At 38.4% G+C, this 15,707-nt stretch overlaps 1 protein-coding gene across 2 annotated transcripts in view; it reads right to left on the bottom strand.

Moving 5' to 3' along the window:
* ARHGAP15 (Rho GTPase activating protein 15) overlaps positions 1 to 15,707 on the bottom strand; it is a 609,505-nt gene that overhangs the window by 224,658 nt on the left and 369,140 nt on the right. For both annotated transcript variants that reach the window (XM_042948667.1, XM_042948666.1), the window contains one exon: positions 3,591 to 3,689. In XM_042948667.1, coding sequence (XP_042804601.1) covers positions 3,591 to 3,689 — 99 coding nt within the window. The remainder of the gene's footprint in view (positions 1 to 3,590; positions 3,690 to 15,707) is intronic.

Here is a 15,707-nt window from a genome sequence, read left to right as displayed (position 1 = left end):
GAAGAGATATAAACTGAGTTTGTCTTTGGATACTTATGATACTCATATACAGTAAAACCTTGGATTGTGAGTAACTTATTCTGCAAGTGTTCCGCAAGACGAGCAAACATTTCTAATACATTTTCACTGGATAAATGAGCGATGTCTTGCAATACAAGTAGTATGTGACTCCGAATGTCACATGATCACAACTGAGCCAATGGTTCTTGAAATTTGCTTTGATATACGAGTGCTTTGGATTACAAGCCTGTTTCTGGAATGAATTATGCTCGCAAACCAAGGTTTCCTAGTACATGGTCTACAACGGTAAAGGCGACACAAGTGTGAATGAACGACTTGGAGGAGCTTTAAAGGCTAACATGCTCCTTTACAAGTTCCCTCCAAGTTTTGTTCATGTTCTCTAGGCTGAGCAGACAATGTCAGAAACCACAGAAATAACTTTAATCTGGTTATAATAGTTGGTGAGGGGGAGAATGGCCTGGTGGTTTAGGGGAATAAAGGAAACCAAATCAAGATAAGGAAGCACACTAAATAAGTTATTCGCTAAATTGGTTTACATTTGGCTCACTAATAGATTTTCTTCTAGGCATGCAAAATTTAAAATGTGACTAATATCACTTTACCAGGGTTGATTAAAGAATGCATCTGTGCCAAGCACTGCACAGAATTTCCCTGTGGAGACAACGGGAGCATGAGCAATTCGGTTCTGTCAATTGCAAGCAAGTGAGACAAATAACTGAATGAATGAATGAATGAATGAATCAGTCAGTCAGTCAGTCAGTCAATCAATGGTGAGATCTGCCTCCCTGATACTGTTTTATTCAAAATCAAGCATGTAAGAGCATTTAGAAAAGGAGAGCTATTGAGGTGCCTGGGTGGCTCAGTCAGTTAAGCATCTAACTCTTTGTTTTAGCTCAGGTCATGATCTCATGGTCACGGGATCAAGCCCCACGTCTGGCTCTGTGCTGAGCATGGAGCCTGCTTGGAATTCTCTCTCTCTCTCTCTCTCTCTCTCTCCTCACCTCCTTGCTCTCTCTCTCTCTCTCTCTCTGTTTCTCTCAAAATAAATAAACATTTAAAAATATAGCTACAATTTAAGGATGAGGTTTTTTTGTAAAAGCAGGGGCAAAAATCTTAAGAGAAAAAGAGAGAAAGGAAACACATCATTTTATTATAGCCCATGTATGCTATGATGGGTTTTTTTGAGGACATTTCCCCCAGAGTGTGAAAGTAGACACACAATTCTCATTAAATGTGCCTTTCCCATAACTGGTCCATGAGCATTTCCCATGACTCTGCAGTTGAGTATCTTGGCTGGAAGAGGATCTGGCCATTAGAAGGAGGGCTCTAGATATGCTGAGTCCCAGCCGTGCCGAGAGACTTGGCACCTTTATATGCTACTTCCTAATACCAACCCCAGCATAAAATGTCATCAGAAGCCTGCATAAACATTGGACTTAGATTCACATAAATTATTTCTGTCCTAAGGTGCTCTCTGCCAGAATTTAGTAAAAACAACACTTTGAGTAAATAGAATTGGCGTATAAATGTAAGAATATTAATCCAACAAAATGATCATAGAAAAATATAATCAAAAGTACACATTTGTAAATCTTGCAATGATGTGAGAGGTTTATCTTGTGCCTCTGAGTTTTTATTGAACATTTCCATAGAGTTCCTTTAAGCTGATGCTGCCAAAGTGCTTTGAATTATCAGTTGCTTTGTGGAATTGTAAAGTCGTTGAGTTTCATTAAAATGCTTAGGATTTATTTTAATAATCATATGTGTGATTAGTGCCTGTTTAGTGCTGGATCGACAAATTCATTTTAAGAGTAAACATTGGGACAATGAAATATAATGCTAGATATGATTGCTGCTGTCAGCAAAAACATTCTTATTTTATTAAAAATCACCAACAAATGCTATGAACAAAAGATACAGTTTCTATTTATAGATATTTTCAACACTACAATATTATGGTATCTGCATACCACAGGACTATATCTAGCAGAGTTTTCATTTTGCCTAGGGTATGTACATACACAAAGAGGTACAGAGCCCCCCCTTTTTTTATATGTGCACATGTCTTTTTAAGTATAGCTCCCCCCAAAGTCCTATTTGGATATTTGCTCTAATATAATAGTGCTCACACCGTCAGGCTTGAGTATTTATAAGTGGATGAAGATCTCCTGAAAATAATGATAATTTAGCTATTGGCAATAATAACATTATAACATTCTCAGTGATCCATTTTGGCTTTAAGTACTTATTAAATAATATTTATTCCTAAATTATGAACTTATAAAATTAAATGAGATTGCAACATGCAATAAAAACACATTTCTCTCTAAACTCCAATTGACTCCATTCCTCACAGATACCTCTCCTTGTGTTCATTCTGCTTTTACTGTTTTCTACTCTCTGTGAGCTCTCAGCTCTTCTCTCTGATGTGTTGATACGCTTTCCCCCAAAGCCACTCTCTTTATCTACCTTCCCTACCCACTCGTCCCCTTCTTGTTATTCTCTCATTCCCTACTGATATGGGAATAATAGGATCCCAAGGCTGTCCTTACAGTATAATTAAAGTATGAATTTCCAGGAGTTGGAAATTGCAGACCATTTTTATTATGCCTCTATAATAAAGCCAGGTAACACTGAGAGAATTAAAATGGCTTTTTCCTAGTAGATAACTTGGTAAAGATTTTTTCCCCTTGGTTCTATTGTTTTAAGAGACTGGGAGCTGAAAATGGGAATAGGTTCACCATTTCTTTTTCTGAAAACACCTCTATCTTTTACATGATATATATCCCCCTAGATCCTGGGAATATGTTGTAAACTTGTAACAGATGGTGATGAAGCTTCACATTTTTATACAATATATTTTTTTGAGATTCTGCATCTACTGTATGTATCTTCCAGGGAAAATGACCTTGAATGAATGAAGTCATAGTCTGAAGGAAAAACACCCCACAGATAGACCAGCATAGAAATGATGAGTCAATTGGGTTTTGTTTTGTTCCCTTTGGTAAGATGAAATAATTTCAGATGAAAAACAGAATGTTGAAATATAGGAACCAAAGGTCATCTCAACACTGGAGGTGCATCTGTTAATTGTTCCAGGAAAACCAGTTAGCCATATTCTATATTGAACAGAAACACACAGAAGATGGGATATCACTGTTTGCAAGTAGGAATGCTATTTGCTTCACTTGGGTAATGTTGGGGGCTTACCAAAAATTGTTCTGGCACAACATCTACCAGCATGAATGTTAGGAGGGTTCTAACACTGTGAGTGCTGATATTTTATGAATGTTTTATCACTGGCTGGAAAACAAGAAGTTAGCAATTGAATCAACAACATGTCAGACAGACAAAATATTAAAAAAAGAGAACATTAGTGGGAATTACTGATGTCCCTATTGTAAAAACAAACTGAAGTTAATAAGAAACTTGATCCTCTTAACCGATTAACAAAAGTCAAGTTTTAATTGCATGGCTTCCCAGACAAATCAAGTGGCGCTGTTAACTTGAGCATTGGTTGTTTAGAGGGTACGCTAATGGGGGAAATTACTACATATTCAGTTACCCACCTCTTTTTTCGACAGCTTCAATGCATTGCTTTACAAACCGTGGAACTGTGGAATTTTCACGTTCACACACTGTGTGCAGATGAGAGCCAAAAATTTGATCTGCAAAAGAAACAAAGATGAGCTTCATTAAAATCCAAGATTGCGTTGTTCTTTAATTTGATTCTGTTTCCATACCCACTGCATGCTGAAATCTGTGTCTTGCATAGGAATCGATTTTTTGCTTTAATTCCAAAGGGTCTATTGCAGAGATACAAAGACCATAACTCCCTCCTTCATGGAACAAGACTGGCCCCAGAGAAAGAAAATTAACACTCTGCCATCGATTAGGCAGGGATGACAGAGTAAGTTATAGTCTCTCTGGGCATAACTTTGTTGTTTATAAAATAATGACAAGGAATTAAGAAAACTTCTACAAAATAATTAATCTTAATGATTTGGTGTCTTGACTGTTTTAGAAGAAATTTATCAATGATCACCAAAATTATAATTTTATCAGTATTTTGAAAGATTCGTTCTGTGGGTCAATGATATTTGAAGACGCAAGTTCCAGGAGATTTACTTTGAAGCGAATTTCTTAACATCTCTCCTGCCTTGAATGCCCTTCCTCTTCTCTAATCTAAGTATCCCTTTCCTTTCTAGCTCAACTCCGACCACACTTTCTCCACAAATTCTTTTCTTCCTATCTCAGCTTTGTGTTTCCTTTGACATAAGTTCTTTGGAATACCATTTCTTCCGGATGTTAATAGGCAATTTAGGGGCGGGAGGGGGGAGAAGCCTGTGATCAAAATGGTTTAGCAATGTTGGATTAAACAAAGTTAAACAAGTTTCTTTCATGTGTATTTGCAGCCTGTGATATGCCAACGTGCCCTGGGAATCTCCACAGGGGGCTGGAGGATGCGCTATTTCCCCAATTTATTTGAGTAAGCTCCTTTTGTTTCAAAGGGCATCTCTCCAGACTGATGCTTCTGAGAACACACTCTGAAACCCTAGCCTAGTCTTCTCATTTGGAGCATGATTTATACTACCTTGCATCGTGTATTTACATTTATAATATACGGGATGTATTTTCTCAAAGCAGATTCTGAGTGTTTACATCACCTATGAGTTCATATAGTCACCAGTGCTCAGCTCAGATTCTGGCCACAGAATTCGCTCATAGATATTTTTCATTGTAGTAAAATATACATAATGTAAAATTCCCCCCGTAACCATTTTTACATGTACAGTTCAGTGGCATTAAGCACACGTACATTCTTGTGTAATCATCACCACCATCCATTTCCAGGTTTTTTTTTAAACAGTATAGATGATTATTACTCATAACGAAACAAATATTTAGTAGGTTCAAGGGCTTCCTACCTTGCTCAAAATGAACTCCAATTCCCTACTGCAGCTTCCAAGCCAATACGTGACCTGCCCTCCCACCCATTAATTGATTTCATTTGTGTCCTTTCTCCTCTCTCTCCCTCATCACTTGCCTGCAGCCACTCTGTCCACATTGCTGATGTTTGTCCATGCCAAGCAAAGTTCTGCCTCAGGGACTTTGTACTTATTATGACCCCTGCATGAAACTCCATTGCATTAGGGGTTTTTTGTAGCCTTTCCTACCCACTTTTTTTTTCACTGCCTCACTGCAATAGGATCTTGCCATGATACTTCCCTGTTTTACTTTCCTTAGAGCACTTACCTCCACCTGGCATATTAGATTGATGTGTTTATGGGTTAGTTGTTTCTCCTACTTAGAATGCAAAACCCAGAAAAGTAAAGACTATACCTATTTATTTATTTCTTTTCTTTTCTTTCTTTCTTTCTTTCTTTCTTTCTTTCTTTCTTTTTTTGGCACATGCATAAGTGGGGGAGGGGCAAAGGGATAGGGAGAGAGAGAATCTCACCCAGCATGGAGCCCCAAGAGGGCTCTATCTCACAACTGTGAAATCATGAAATCAAGAGTTGGACATTTTACCAACTGAGCCACCCAGACATGCCTAGATTACATCTATTTCCTTTCTTACTGGGTCTCTAGTGACTAGACAACGTTTGGCATATACTAGAAGTTCAACAAACATTTATTAAATGATGGACTGCAAGACATTGTCTTAATCAGCAGTGGAGGTCGTTGATACATTTCAAAAAAATCTTTGTAGTAGAAGTGGGGAGGAAAATAAAACACAGCATAACAGAATGGTAAGTGAAATATTACAAAGGGGTAGTCAGAATGAAATGTGGTGAGACTTCATGGAAGGCATGATTTTCACCCATTACTTAGAAAAGGTGATGGCTTAAATTAAGAACAACCCAGCAAGGAGGGAAGTAACTACGTCTAAAGTGACAATATATTTCAATATGAAAATGCACAATTTTCACCCAAGAGACAGAAACATGATACGCCCAAAAATATCAACATAGTGTAGACAAGTTGGAAATAATCATGGGTATTTGCTTTGAATACTCGGTCAATAACAAAGGTTTGTTCAAAAACAGTAAGCTACTGCCATAAGACAAAATGACATAAAATTTAAGAAAAATAACCCAAAACTTCCAATGGAATAATTTAAGTTGGCTAGAGATTATAGTCAAGAAGAATTGCTACAAAATCCAAAACCCTCTAATGGAAATTATGATTCAAATCTATTTCACAAATATTTATTGAGCATGTGGCGGGACATCAGGGCAACCTCAGTGCCCATGAAAGACTTACCAGAGAAGAACTTAATCCTTAAGTAAAAGGAAGACTTACTTGAAGAGGTAAGAGTGGGGATAAAAGGCCATTGAGGGAAGATGGAAGAAAGGTATACAAACACATCAGTGATGGGAACAATGACAGGAAGAATGAGATGTGCTGAGGGAAATATTCACTCTTTCTTAGAGAAATTTTGATGTATTAAGCTTTAAAAGAAGATGAATATGGTGTTATGAAGTCTTAAATATTAAGTCAGGTAGGTTAAATTATTTGACTTGTGCAGATACCAATGATTTCTTATACATACACTATTCTTTCACCAACTTCTTTCTTGTTTTTAGATCCATTCATAAGACAGAGCCTGAAAATGTTCCCTATTGGCTTCTGCCTTCCTTGCAACTCTTGGTGGTTAGAGAGCTCTGATCAGCAAAATGTAAGAGGAAATGACTTGGGAAACTACAAGAGATTTTTTTTTTTTTTGTCAGATAAAAGGAGAGGGGTGTATTAAGGCACTTTTTCTTTTTCCTTCCTGCTTTGAACATCACTGTGCAATCATGTGATGTTTGGAGCCACTGAAGCAATCTTATCACCACGAGGCAACAAGCTGTAGACAAAGGCTAACAGGATTTTTAAAAAGGTTACAAAAAACCTGAGACTTCAATGACATTGTTGATGTTCTAAACCTAGAACATTTTTTCTAGACTTCTTATTATGTGATGTAATATAAGTCATTTTAAACTGGGGATTCTATCTCCTACAGCCAAAACATTCATGACCAAATGGAGGCACTTGTTGTGAAGAAGACTGAACACAAGGAGATCAGCTAAGAGGCTAATGTGATTGCCTAGGAAGGTGTTATGAAGACCAGAATGAGGATAGAAGTGTGGTGAATTTAATCATTGTTCACAATTCTTCTCTTCTCTGAATTAGATTTATACGTTCACCTCTTTTGCCATGTGACTGTGTGGTAAAACTCACTAGAGTGGAGAATACTGACTTGTGCCGTTTCACTGATGTTGGGCTTGGCTATAGACTTGCTTTGGACAATGCAGGGTGAGTAAAAATGACTGTGTGTCAGTTCCAGATGGAGGCCTTAAGAGGCATTACACATTTCTACTCACCTGCCTGTTTTTCTGCTATTGCCAAGACAAAAGCTTCCCTGGGTAGCTGTTGCCCTTTCAGTCTGGTCTCCAGAATTAATACATAAGGCACAGATCTGTGGCCAATGCTCAGTTGGGAGATAAGTCTAGTCAGACCTGCAGCTTAGGGTAGAGCTGTCCAGTCAAGTTTGCCCCAGGCTACTTGACCCACAGACATATCAAAAATAAATGCTTCTGGTTGTTTGTCACTGAGATTTTGTGTTTCTTTGTTATGCAGCAATAGCTTACTGATAAAGATGATACCAGGAGTCCAGGTTGTTGGTAACTTAAGCTATGCTATGAGAATGAAAGCAAAGAGAATTGACAGGACATGGAAATTGAAATGGAGGAGCAAATAAATAGGGGAAAAATTCTGAATTTGTTAGGAATGTGGAATTATGCATCAGTTTAGATTGCACCTTAAGGAGGAGTCTCAAAGGAAATTTCTCATTTCTCTCACCTTAATTTAAAAAAAAAAAGGTTTTTTTTATTTTTGAGAGAGAGGAGCGCAGGGGAAGGGCAGAGAGACAGACCCACAGAATCTGAAGCAGGCTCCAGACTCCCAGCTGTCAGCACAGAGCCCGACGCGGGGCTCGAACTCACGGACCGTGAGATCATGACCTGATCCAAAGTCTAATGCTTAACCGACTGAGCCACCCAGACGCCCCTCCCCTTAAATTAACTCATTATACTTTACCTAATGTTATGGCACTGTTTACTCTGTATTCTCTCCAGATCAATTCCATTCTATCAAATTCAAATCAGCGACTATTTCATGAGCACCTGTCATTTGCTGGATATTGTGAAGAATACAAAATCTGATTCATCCACTTGGTGACTGTTTATCACATGCCCACTATAGGCCGGGCACTGTGCTCCAGCTCCATCACTGTGCAGTGATGCCTGAAGCACAATCTCCTACAGTCTGGGGTGGTGGTGGTGGACAGTGCTCACAAACATTTTCAATATCATGTGATTGGTGCTATTGCAAGGGTGTGTAGTAATAACAGTGAGGCTTTGTCGAACACTTACACTAAGCCAGGCATGGTTCAAAGCACTTTATATATTCTAACCTTATTAAATCTTTACACTAGTCGTCAACCCTTTGGTGGTAGATACTATTAACCTTATTTTATGGGAGAGGAAACAGAGGCCCCTAAATATTGTGTCTTATGTCCATAGTAACAACACATCAGGCTCTAAGGAAAGACGAAAGGTAAGAACTGACCGAAGAAAATGAAGCCAAGGGGTGATTTTTGTAGGATTTGTTAACTGGATGCAGAAGGTGAGCCATCTCACCAGAGAGAGAGAGAGGATTTCCAAGTTTCTTGCTTGATTAAAGGAGACTGACCTGCAGAACCCCGAGGGTATTCAGGAGTTGGGATAAGCATTTCAGATGCAGAAGAATAATGACGGGAGACAAAAGTGAAAAGTTCTCATTGGATTTTGGTAACTCAGAGGCTACTGGTGACCATGAGAGAAATGGCTTTAGTAGAAGAAGGGAGTTGAAAAGCAGATGGTTGCAGACAAGGTTTGAAGAGAAGGCGAGGAAGTGAAAACAACAAATGGACTTCTGCTGTCAGCGTAGTGTTGGCAATTCATTAATTATTAGGGAAGATGGGACCTGGGAAGGATTTTGAGCTAGGGTGGATAAGAGAAAATTTCAACTCCAGGGTGTTTTTGATTGCCATGGTGTGCTGGAGGGGATGAGGTGCGCTACTGGCTACTTTGGATTGTTCGAATGTGGGAGGTGGGGGAGGTGCATCACGGCCACTTGCTGGGTGGTCCCAGCAAGTGCAGGCAACCCCTGACTGAAAAACTGTCCCTCCTGATTGCTGATAGTGTCCTGGTGAGAAAAGAGCCTAGATATGATGAACTGAATTAGACAGAAGGGAGATGTTTGCTTTTACTAGTTACCAGAAAAGCCAAAAATTGTCTTCTTAACTCTAGCCTCTCTTTCAACTGGCTATACTCATCCAAGAAGATATGTCTTTGGAATAGAAGAACTTAGCATCCATGGTAAAGCTGCTTAAATGAAAGGTTGTCATAGAACCCAAGCCATGCCAGTGAGATTCTCCTTCAAAAGAAGGAGTGGAATTAGAAGTGGAATACTACAGACTGAGGTAGAGAGTTCCAGGGATTTGAATAGTAAGACTGCCTAGATTTAGACACGGGGTGCCAGGGGCAGCTATTTGGGGAGATGGACATGTGCAATGGGTTAGTGGGTCCAGGAACTAATTCGCAGAGAGAGGCAAATGAAGCAGACACACCTTAGCTTCTCACTTTCTGTTGCCTAACTCCAGAGATCATATATCCTTTCCATGGGGTGCCATGACGTAACCTTGGTTTTGACAATAACTCCCATTTTATTTGAATACTTTTGAGTAAACTTCTGCTTACTGAAACCAAATAAACTTAACTAGAACATGAACATAGCATTGGCCAGAAGGTTTCAGGAGAGGGCTTACACTCACAATACAAAGGGTCAGTCTCGGCTAAATAGATCAATGAGATCCACTGTTACAGATGGCACTGGTTAGGAACAGTATCGTGGATGTCTATTGGTTTTACAGGTGCTGGAACTATTCTCTTATTCTCTGGTAAGATCACTCTGGTTTCCTTTGGGTATGATCCCTTTCTCATATTAGTTACCATTTGGCTTAAGTGGTACTGACTCCACCACCTCTAGCTCCAGGGATGAACATGCATTTCATCTCCCTGACCATAGCAATTGGTTCAGACATGAACACATGGCCCAAATGGATCTGGTGGAGCAAATCCTAAGGCTTTTTCTATTGCTACTGGGAGAAAGAAGCCTTATTTCTACAGGAGTTGATAAACTACTGGGACATGAGTCTGAGCTTCCAGAAGTCGTGTTGCCACCTTCTGGGAAGACATACTAGAGAATTAAGCCAACAGAGTGGAAAGAAGCTGAATAAGGGAGAAAGTAAAGATTTGATAGCATTTGCGCTCCTAGATCCAATCATGCCTGAAGCTATCCCTTGGACTTTTCAATTAAGTAGTTCAATAAATTCCATTCTTACTTTTGTAGTTTGGACAAGTTTCTACCAATTGGAGTAAAAAGAATCTTGACTGCAACATTAGCCTTCAACATGAAATGATAGATCATATAACTTAGAGGAGATGATGATACACATAAAATGACATTGCAAAGTAAAAAGTGTTACCTAAAGAAAATAAATCATAGAGATTTAGCTAAAATGTCAATGCCAAATTTAAGGGCTGTTGTAGGCTCTCCATCCCTCTGTAAATTTGATACAGTCCAGAGTTTGATACACCAAGGAGGACTATTGAATTACAGGAATGTGTTTGAACCACATCTTAAAATGGTGAAAGGAAAGGGGAAGGGAGAGAGAGAGAGAGTATTCTGTTTTCTCGGTAAACATTAATGAATTAGCTTTGTCCCCTAAACTTCCATGCCTGTTGTCCTGGCATAACATTAAGGCTTCTTTCTGTTTTCCCCTTCTTTATGGTATTCCCAAAAAGGGTACAGTACAGAACCCCGAGGTCCCGACTCCCTACCTACATTCCCATCTGTGGGCTCACTAGCAATCCTTTCTTCCTCTCTTAACAACTTTTTGTATTTAGGAAACACCTCTTGCTAAGGGATGCCAATATTTTTGGAATGCTCCACAAATGCCTATGGCCTTGGCTGGTGTGATCATTATGTCTTCCTTCTACTGCTTCAGCACTTATACCTGGGGTGGCAGGCAACACATTGGTTGGAGAAAATCCATTTTCAGCAATTTTTCCTTGAAAGCATCTTTTGGTGAGAAAAACAAATAGACCTTCCACATGACTGCACTTATAAATCATGTTGTTTACATAATGAATTAGAGTTTAACTAGGGAATGGTGGTTTTCAATCTTTAAGCTCTCAAACTTTTGACCGATTCAGTTAGTTCGTCAGCATAACCAGGTTAAGTCTTCCAGATTACAAATTAGCTTCATTCTGCCTCATCTCTGCTATATATTTTTTGACAAATTATGGAAAGAACACCCAGTAATGGGATCTCTGTCAGTTAGATTCCAAATGAATCAAAACTATGAGGAAAACTACTCAATAGAGGCAGTTAAATGTTCAAATAATGTGACGGTGTTATCATCATTTACCCAGGGAGACAGTCTCCACATGCTTTTCAAAATGATTATTCTGCTTTCAGGACACAGGGCTGTTGCAGCTAGTCTAGTAAATTTTAAAAAGGAAAAACAAAGCACCTAAAACTACACATACATGAAGAACATAGAAGGGAACAGAAAACAGTAACAGACTGAACGGCTTAGACCCCCCCCCCCCACCTCAAATCAGACAACTATTTTGGTTGTGAGGTATATTTGTTAAGGGTTTTGGCTGCAATTTAAGAAACCCACCGAGGCTTTCTTAAGCAAAGAATTTATTCAAATGATATTGAGGAATGAGAGTGGGAGGAAACTAAAAAAATTTACTAGGAACTCAAAGTAACTTATTAATTACTCAAAGAAATTACTGGAGGTTGGAGAATGAGTCTTGGAGAGGTTTCAAACCCAAGGTCCACAGGAGATTCATGAAATAAGAAACAGAAAATACAGCAATCTTGAGGGCTGGGTCAGGATGCTGTTTACATGACCATCCTCCCCCCTCCCCCAACATGGTCATAATGACCTATATTCATCAATTGCTCAAGGTGGGAAGTTCTTAGAGAGGATACCCAATTTGTTGAGATTATGTTAAAAAATGGGGTTAGGATAGGAAAAAAAAACATAGTCCTAGTGGCTTCCATAGTAGGTAGGATGCACTTGAAATATTCCTCACCCCACCCCATGAATGCTACACACATGGGAACCTCATTTCCCAATTGGCTGCTAGGCTGCTATACTGGAGGGGCAGTGGATACTGAAGGGCAAAAGTAATATTCTCAACATGGGTAGTTTCAGCAATTTAACTGAATTCATCCTTTGATTTTAAACTACAAGTAACATTTGGTTTTCTTTTTGAGAGTAGGTTTCTAAACCAAAACTTTCAGATTACTTATCAAAGAATCCTGTTTCTACTTTTATCTTTTTATATTTTCTCCACTTTCAACCTTATTACTTTTCCTTCTTCTCCTTTAAAATACTTGCCATATGAGCCCCATCATATAACTCTACCACAACTTTACTGATAATTTTTGGAGAAATGGGTGATTTGAGTAAGTACTATAATTTACAGATGGCTTACCTCTTTGAACTAAGATGTTGAAAAATATGTTTAATGCTAAAACACTACCAAATTTCATCTATATTAAATGCTTTAGAAGGTACTGTGTTATTTTCCAATGCCTCGGGGCTTTGATTAAAAATATAAGCTCCTGTTTTTTGATACACAGATAACAAAAATTAGGCAGATTCTCTGTTGAATCTCTCTTATACACTGGAAGGGAAGTAAATTTCTCTCATTGCCTTGTTTACTTGTGATTTTTTTTCTCATAAGAGACAAATACAGGGAAAAAAGCATACTTTTTTAACTTTTAAGTAGTTTGGAATTCTAAATAAATAGAAATTCTAAATATATACACTTTTGTGTATAGTTTTACCCCACATGTTTATTCATCCTTGTGCAGCTCATTAAGCTAACATAATAATGACAATGTCTACTCTGAAAAGACTGGCCTCAAGAGATTTGCCCAGACTATAGAGAAGATATCCCCAAACAAGGGTAGGCTTGTCTGCAGCCTCCAATCAAAGTTGGACAGTTGGATGCAGGAATAGCATCCTTTGACAAAAGCAGCTCAAAGGTGAAGTTCACGGACAGGCCCACTGTCATCCAAATAGCATGGTGGAGCTCTTCTCCAGCTGCTTCTATTTTTTTTTTTTTCTCTTTCTTCCATTTTCAGCCTTCCAGTAGTCCCCATCTTGCATGACTTCATATTCAGCCCCAAACAATGCTTCTAAGAAGTAGCCTTTTGCCTCTTCTTATAAGCTCCTAAACTCTCATGGAAATAAGTCTCAACTCAGTTTTGGTCCAAGTAATGCAGTGGGCATTTTGGTGAGTTCACCAGCCAGGAAGAACTTTGTATCTTCAACAAGGAGTTTATTAACTCAAATGGAACAATGAGCAGTGAGTTTTCAATATTTGTCCAGTCTAAGCACCTGAATATATATTATTAATGTATATATAAATACATTAATATATAATACATGTATGATAGTATTGAATGGTGATAGGTGCTATGAGAAAATAAAGTAAGGCAGGGAGATAGCTACAAGGAGGCACTGTCAGCAAAGACATTTCTGAGGCAGTGGCATTGAGCAAAGGTCAAAAGAAGTGAAGGAGCGCACATGCCAATACGTGAGGAGAGCCTTCAGAAGAGCAGCAAATGTATAAGGCTATGGAGTAAGCAGGGTGCAGTAGGTGAGCAGCATGAAAGCCTATGTGCCTAGAGTGAGGTTACAAACAGGAAGTATGGTTGCAGATGAAACTGAAAAGGTAGCCTGGGGGCCAAAGCAGGTAGAACCCAGTAGGTCACAGGAAGGTCATCAGATATTTTAAGTATGGTTTTATTCTAAGTAGTTGGCAATTATTGAGCATAGGGGTGACATGAAGTGACTTATGTTTTTAAATGATCCTTCATTTGCTGTATGGATACTATATTAAAAAGGGTCAAGAAAAGAAGCAGAGGATACTTAGGGGGTTGGTGATATATTCCAGGGAGAGACAATGGTGCTTAGAGAAGGCTGGTAACAATGGGAGTGACTAAATGCAGTTGACTTTAGAACATATTTTAAGTTGAGATTTGCTGATCAAAGCAGGAGACTAGAAGTGAGGGTGACTCCAGCTGGCAAATGGTAGTGGTATTTTCTGAGATGGACAACATGCCAGAACCAAGGAATCAAGGGTTGTTCTAGATAAATGTGAGATGTTAACCAGACATCCCAGGACATGACAAATAGACATCTGAACATGCAAGGATAGAATCTTGAGAGTCTGGAGCATCAGGCTGAAGTTTAAGTTTAGAAAACTTATAGAGAGATCTTAAAGCCACAGGACTGGAATATTCCAGCCCTGGAATATTTGAATAACACCCTGTAGTCTGAGAAGAATGCAGAAAGAAGAGAAGTCTAAGAACCTAACATAGGATAGCCCAATGTTGTGAGAGGCTGGTGAGAGGAGCAGACTTATCAAAGAAGCACCCATGGACAGAAGAGTTTCCACCAGAAGGAGCATGAAATTGTAAACAAACAGTAATTATAAAGTCACCGAAAGATTTTGTGTCCTGTTTCTTTCATTTCTACTTTTTTTTTCCAGGCCACAACTACCCTGGAAGTAAAATTGAGTAAGATGGTCGTTAGTCAACCAGCTGTAACTCACAGTCCAGCTGAAAGACACTAAAATAATCAAATAATGAAATTACAGTTTGAGGATAAAGAGAGGAAAGGATTAATTCAGAATGAGGAAGACAGGAATGGCTTCATGGAGTTGGTAACTTTGAGCTGGAAGAGTAAAAATGAATATGTTTACTAGGTAAAGGAAGCTGGAAAAAATATTCAAGGTGAAGGAAACTATATACACAGAACAAGATAAATATAATTTCTTCCCTTTGTATTTTTATTGCATTCTATTACATTCTCTTCTGGTTGCCAAATGAGTACATAAATGAAAGAATGAATGAATAAGAAAAAACAATGTATGCAAAAGAATATGTTTTCCATCTAAAAACTGTGCCATGATCAGTTGAGTTGGAGGGAAATATATTTCGGTTTAGTCTGCTTTAGTGCAATTTGGATGATTAACATGACTAAATTTTGTACAGCAATGACTGATTATTTACATTTTGAATTGATGGTATTTTCTGATTTTCATTTGCCTATCTTCATTTCATTGGAATTACAGAGGGGACTAGCAAAAGAAGAAGGGGGTAAAATTCAAAGACATCAAGTTTTGCCACCTTTTCCCATATTTATGCACAGTTTATATTCTTAAAATAAGAAACTGTCCATGAAATTCAATTGCTCAATCACATAACTTATTGTAATTATTCTGAACTTAAAACTTTTATCAGTTAGATTGTCTACTTACTTCATATAGTAGGGACTTTATTCATATCTTCCTCAACTTACCATGGGACTATGTCATGATAAACCCATTATAAGCTGAAAATATCATAAAATGAAAATGCATTTACACTTCTAACCTACTGAGCATCATTGCTTAGCTCAGACTACCTTAACCATGCTCAGAATGCTTACATTAGCTTCGAGTTGGGCAAAATCACTCAACACCAAGCCTATTTTATAATAAAGTGTTGAATGTCTCATGTGT

Source organism: Panthera leo, chromosome C1, assembly GCF_018350215.1.
Source record: "Panthera leo isolate Ple1 chromosome C1, P.leo_Ple1_pat1.1, whole genome shotgun sequence".
In the NCBI taxonomy this organism is placed as follows: Eukaryota; Metazoa; Chordata; class Mammalia; order Carnivora; family Felidae; genus Panthera; species Panthera leo.
Note: the sequence above shows the minus strand (reverse complement) of the source record. Positions and strands in the feature narration are given on the sequence as shown.